The sequence below is a fragment of the Octodon degus genome, unplaced genomic scaffold, assembly GCF_000260255.1.
Source record: "Octodon degus isolate 3935 unplaced genomic scaffold, OctDeg1.0 scaffold00127, whole genome shotgun sequence".
NCBI lineage: Eukaryota > Metazoa > Chordata > Mammalia > Rodentia > Octodontidae > Octodon > Octodon degus.
The window spans coordinates 4123960-4130411 of NW_004524703.1; the positions used below are offsets into that span (position 1 = coordinate 4123960).

Genomic DNA, 6452 nt, shown 5'->3' on the forward strand with positions numbered 1-6452 from the left:
GCCGCGGGGGCGCCAGGTCGGGACAGCCGGCTTGGCCGCGCAACAGGGGCACCAGGTACCCAGCGGCCAGTTCGCGCGCCGCCTCCGGGAGCGCGCCCGCGCCTGCGCCCGCGCCCTCGAGCCGCTGCAGGAGGAAGCGCAGCGTCTCCACACGCTCCGCCGATGCCTCCCCTTGGCACAGACTCCCAAGCAGGACCCGCGGGTCCCGGTTCTGGGCCAGCAGCGCCTCAGCGAGCACCCACTCCATCCGCCCCCAGAGTATAGAGAGAGGCGTTAGCGTGCGCGTGCACCTGCCGAGCCGCAGAGGGCGTGCGCGTGCGTGCACCGTGGAGCCCGGCGCGTGCGCAGGGCGGGGCTTCCCGCTGGGCCCCTCCCACCGCGTAGGCCTGGACTGCCTGTCCCTTAGAGTATTTTAGGAGAAAAGAGGCTGTTAAAAGTGAATAGAGGGGCTGGGGAGATAGCTCAGTGGAATGAATGCTCGCCTGGAAGTGCAAGGTTTGATCCCTGGAAAGTGAATACAGTGTTTGAGCAACTCTGTCGATTCCCGATTGTAGTTTGGCCTGCGTATGCCCTACAACGGCCACACGTATCTGTGAGTGCAAATTGGACCTTGTTTTCTCAAGAGACTGCGAGCTGGATGCCACACACAAAGCCCCTAACATGGCTAAATCCGAAGTAGACTATGGACATCTGCGTTAACATAACAAAGGCACAAGGATGATTCAGGCCACGGTGAGCAGTGCTTCTCCTCTGCGCTAGCATATAGCCCAAAACAGAATGCCCACGCTGCCCACCACAGGCCATTCCCCTTGCTCCCAGTTGTCCTTACAAGGCGTGTGCTCCCGCCCATGTGCAAACTCAAAAGTAGCTCACGTGTAGGTGTTTGTATTTCTGACAGCATCTAAAGCTAAATAGAAACCTTGCCTGAGTTGCACGTCGCTGCTTTGGTTGCTGGCTCAGTCCTGCAGTCACTGAATCAGTGAAGTAGCTGTTCTTTGCCTTCTAGCTGTAAAGATTCATCCTTTAGTCCTTTGAGGAAACACAGTCCCGCCTTCAGAGAGCTTGATACGTAATAAACATAATGAGTAAAGTGAAAATGAAGTTATTTAAATTTAAAGTTATTTAACAGTACTTATGCAAGACATCTATCTTTGAGTCATTCTCTTTTCTACTAACGAGTGCTCACAAATGGTTATATTATAAATCTATTATAAAGAATGTTAGCAAACATCAATTGCCTTCCACATATAATATGCCAATAAATATCAGGTCCCTCAACAGATAAAAATATTAAACGTGGGAAAAGATTTGAGCAGACACTTAACAAAGATATAAAAATGTAAACATTTCCAAAGATGTTCGAGATTAATTACGACAGAAATGCAAATTAAACCCCCAATGTGATACCACTTTATTTTATTTATTTATTTATTTTGTAGTTTAGGGAAGGGTCTACAGGGTGTTCAGGGTCTCACGACTATATCGGGCCCGTAGTGATCCACCTGTTTACAACCTCTCAAGAGCTGGGATTACAGGCATGCACCACCACTCCCAGTCTCAATTGCAGTCTCAGCGTGCCCCACAGGCAGGGCCAGGCATGGCAGGTCTGGGGAGCGAACCCCTGTGCCAGCTTGCAGGCGCTTTAATCCGCTGAGCTATTTGGCCAGCCCTTGTGATACCACTTTAAACTCCTGAGAACAGCTAAAATTTTTGAAAAACCGAGAATACCAAATGGCAAGAGTCAATGATGTGAAAAACTAAAATTTCCATGCATTATCTGTGAGCATATAATGGTACAATTGTTTCTTGCCAGGTTAAAATAACCTAATGTCTTGGAAAAGTGTGCCCCTAGCTAGTTGCTTGAAGCAAATGAAAACATAGGCTAGCAAGTCTTGTACAAGACAGTGGCTGGCAACATTAGCAGTTACAGCAAAAAGCTTGTAACTAATAATGTGAATGAAAGGATAAATAAATTATGATTTGCATAATAATGCTATCAACAGTAGAACAAACTGAATTCCTAATGCATGCAGCAACATGGGTATATTTCAGAAACATTCTGTTGAACAAAAGAAGCCAGGCAAATTTTACATTCTCTTGGTTTCCTTTATATGAAACTTGAGAACAGGTCAATATAATCTGTGAGGTAGAATGAACAGTAGTTACTGCAGGAGTGGAAATGGACTAGACCCAAACTGGGGGCAAACTTTTGGGGCCCTGAGAATATTTTATCCTGAGCAGGACATTGAGAATAGTTTCATATGTGTCACAACTCCTTGAATTGAACCCTTAAGGTTTATACATGCCATTCTGTTTAAGGTGTACCCAAAATTTAGAAAATAACATAAAAATCAATACATAGGCCTGTGTATTTGTTCCCTGATTCTATAGAATAAAGCCCCATGGAGAGCATGGCATGGCGTTACTGGGAGCTGGTCAAGGCCGAACTCACAATCTGATTCTCTTGTGTCCTAGTGCGTGACTCTCTCTTTCCCCCACACCGTGTTTGTACTTTGTCCTCTTTGAAAATAATTCCCATGTCCACCACTTTTTTGACTCGCCAATATGGGCAGTGGTGCTTGTCTACCTTGCTTCTGTTGAGCACTTCCTTTGTCTTGAACTCTTTTCTTCCTCTGACCTCCCTAGCTGTTCTGTCTCCACCTGTGGCAGAACCCTTCTTTTCTTCTTGTGTTTGTTTTTTTTTTGTTTTTTGTTTTTTTGTTTTTTTGTTTTTTGGTGAAACCAGGGATTGAACTCAGGCCATTGTGCTTGCCAGGAAACACTTATTGTGCTGAACCATCTCCCCAGCCCCCTCCTTTTCTTTTTGATCTGGTCATGATAATGCTTCCAAAGTTATATCTTTAGATCTCTGTTCTTCTCACTATAAATTTCCTCTAAATAACTTTGGTAAGAAAAAAAGACCTAATCACTAATGTGTAGTGGTTATATATTTACCAAATAATGGACTCAAAAGAAAACAGATGTTTGGTGAAGAGTGCCTTATATATTAAAAATTACTTTGTTTAAAAAATAAATGAAAAATAAAAATAAATAACTTTGGTAAAACTATAGTTTTGACTTAGTAGCACTGTTAAGAAAACAGTCTGTATCTCCACCCTCAGCCCACGTTGCTCTCTGGAGCCCATCTGCAGGTGAAAGCTTCAAATCTATCTATACAACCACCTGCTGGACAGCTCCACTTTCACAAAGCTAAACTAGTTGTCCTTACTCCCTCCATCCTGTGTGCCATCATTACTGCCCACCAGTTCTCCCCAGGGATTCCCTGTTTGGGGGAAGGGCTGTCATTTCCAAGTTGCCTAAATCAGATACCTAGGCCAGCAGACTTCCCGTCCCCTTCCTCGGTCTTTGCAGTTGCTCTTCTCATCTGTGCAACCAAATCTCTCCCTGGCGCCTCTTTTCTGTCCTCCATTAGAATGTTAGTTTTAACTCTTCTTTCTTTCTTTCTTTCTTTCTTTCTTTCTTTCTTTCTTTCTTTCTTTCTTTCTTTTCTTCTGTATTTGGTACAGGGTCTACTACGTGTAGATCAGACTCGTAGTGATTCTCCTGTTTTCAGCCTCCCAAGTGCTGGGATTACAGGTGCACACCACCACGCCCAGTCTCAATCACCATCTCAGTGCACCCCAGGGGCGGGGCCGGCATGGCATGCGGGGATCAAACCCCTGTTGTTACGCTTTGCCTAGGCAGGTGCTGTAGTCCACTGAGCTATCAGGCCAGCCCTTCTCTTCACCATTTGTTACAGTGACACCTAACTTACATTCCGCTCTAGTACATAATCCATATTGCTACCGGGATGATCTTTCTGAAATTAAACCAGAAAATAGGAAGGAATTTTGAAAAGACAAAGAATAGTGAGTGTTTTGAGCACTTTAAAAATAAGTATAGGATTTTTGTCTGGAGGGTGAACCTGGGGAAGTAGGCAGGGGTCTCCTACGAGGCATCTTGGAAGACATTCCAACTACATGGGACGTCAGTGGCTCAGCTGTAGGAAGATCACTATGCCCAGTTGGCTACACATAGGTGCTCTGTTCCCCAGTGTCTCACATATAGTAGTCACTCAGTGAATCATTTTTCAAGGAAGGAATAAGTGTATTTGTTTTTGATAGTTTATGTACTCTTTAAGAATTTGAATTGTGTTTTGGTTTTTTTTGTTTTTGTTTTTGTTTTTTTTTTTTTGGTGGAACCAGGGATTAAACTCAGTCCCTTGTACTTGCCAGGGAAGCGCTTATTCTACTGAGCCATCTCCCCAGCTCCTAAAGGATTGTGTTTTGACTGATTTTTTTTTAAACATTTATTTAGTGTGTGTGTGTGTGTGTGTGTGTGTGTGTGTGTGTGTGTGGCCAGCTCAGCCTACCAGGGGGCGGGACTGGCTGGCATGTGGTGCCGGGGGATTGAACCGTGGTCCCTGTGCTTTGTTTAGCTTAGCTTGTTCTATGTAGGTGCTTCAGACCCCTGAGCCATCTCACCAGCCCTTGACTGATTTTTGTATCCTAAACACCAAACACAGGACCAGAAGTATAATAGCACTCATGAGTAAAACTTCAATATTTTATACTGATAGTGTCCCATGTTGGTGAGCCGGAGACTTTCCAGTGACACAATTACCCGCAATACATGAGCTTCTGTGAGCTGAAATTCTCAGGGCCCAGTTCCACAGAAAACAATATCCCACTTTGATAAATGGAGGAGACCCAGTGCAAGAACAGCTAGGCCCCTTCCTCACCCTCTCAGAGATGAAGGTTTGCACAGGAAGTGACAGGTGAAAAGCATCTGGAATAGTTTGCTTTTCCTCTTCCCTGCTGTCTTAGTTACTTTTTACTCATTGCTGGGACAAACACCCGACACTCAAAGTGAAGGAAGGAAAGGTTTGTTTAGCTCACAGTTACTGGATGGTTCAGTCCATATTCCGCTGGCTCCAAGGCAAACGACAGCAGTTCATGCAGCAGAAAACAATGAAGAGCAGAGGAGGAGCAGCAGCTGCGGCGTCCATCAAGCCTCTCTCTTCCTTCTACGCTGACTGTGAAGACCAGTGATCCAAAGTGAAGATCGTAGCTCCTCCAAAGTGGCGTGGCTGTGAAGATCAAGCTCCTCGGAAGACTGGGACTTCTCCACAGAAGTGGGGCAGCCGGCAGCAGGAAACCTTCCTCAGTTCCTGGGCCCTGCCTACCTGCAGGGCTAGGCCCAATGTGGAGAACTGCAGAAGCTGATTCAGTCAAGTTGACACAATGTATCAACTAACACACCTGCCATTTTCCTGCTTCATATGCTAGTGAATGGTAGCTATGAGGAGCTGTTATTTTTGACATCATAAACAGATGCTAGAGGGCTGGCGAGATAGCTCAGCAGACTAAGTGCCTGCTTTGGCAAGTGCAGAGGCCAGGGTTTTATCCTCTGGTCCTATACACTATCCTGGCCCTGCCCCTGGGACACACTGAGCTGGCAACGAGTCCAGGTGTGGTGGCACATGTCTGTAATCCCAGCACTGAGGAGGCTAAAAATAGGAGGATCACTATGAGTCCAAGCTGCATAGTGAGACCCTGTACCAAATACATAAGAGTCAGAGTTTCACCTCCCTCCTGTACTATAGCTGCATTGCTGTAGCCCAGGTGTCCCTTGAACCTAAAGTTGGCCACACTAGCTGTTTTCTCCAGCAACAAATAGGTACAGTTTATTGTTTTTGCAGATTGGGAATAGAACCTAGGACCTCACAAATGCTAGGCCAGTGTTCTACCGCTGAGCTAAAGCCCAGGCCTAAGTATGTGCAGCTTGGAGAAATGCTACCATGCTTTCCCCATCTTTGTGGGGAAAAGTCCAGGAGTGGCCTTTGGGGGGCCCTCAGCATGAGCGCCTTCCTCCACTTCTGACCAATGCCATACATGTGGGCCCCGCAACACTATGAAGGCATGGAGCTTGGTTGTCTGCACCATTATTGTGAGATCTCTCCATAGCTTTCTAGAGATGAACAGTGCTGATTCCCTTCTGGTCTGAAATGGTGCACTTGTAACTGGGCTTGCTCAGTGGTACCTCCAAATTTTACCCTGACTCCTCTTATTCCCCCAGCTTAGAACAGGCACCACTTTCCGCTTGACCAGGGTAATGCAGAGAGGATGGAGAGTGGATGGAAAGAGGACATGTATGTGGGGAATAGTGGCCAGCTGAAGGGATCCTCCCTTCATGGTGACTTCAGGTACCGGAGTTCTCACACAGCAAGGCATACTGTAGGCAGTGAGCTTGGTGTTTCTTAATGTTGCCAAGGGGTCAGCAACCAAGAGCACCATGACACCGTGAGTGCTGCAGGACTAAATAACAGAGAGTTAAATATTGATCTGAGCAAGGCAGTAGGGCTCAAAGATTGGGGAAAAATCCTTCTCAGATGCCTTCATCTGGCGTTCCTTTGTATTCCAGCGTGCAGGGCTGCTGCATGACCAAACATG

The 6452-nt window shown here is 46.2% G+C and overlaps 1 protein-coding gene across 1 annotated transcript in view; it reads right to left on the reverse strand.

The window, feature by feature from the left end:
* Tarbp1 (TAR (HIV-1) RNA binding protein 1) overlaps nt 1–253 on the reverse strand; it is a 62529-nt gene extending 62276 nt beyond the window's left edge. The window contains 2 exon segments of the mRNA XM_023700874.1: nt 1; nt 3–253. The exon segment at nt 1 is cut by the window's left edge and continues 598 nt beyond it. Of these exon segments, the coding sequence (XP_023556642.1) occupies nt 1; nt 3–247 (246 nt within the window). The 5' untranslated portion in view covers nt 248–253.
* Between the last annotated feature and the right edge of the window lie 6199 nt (nt 254–6452).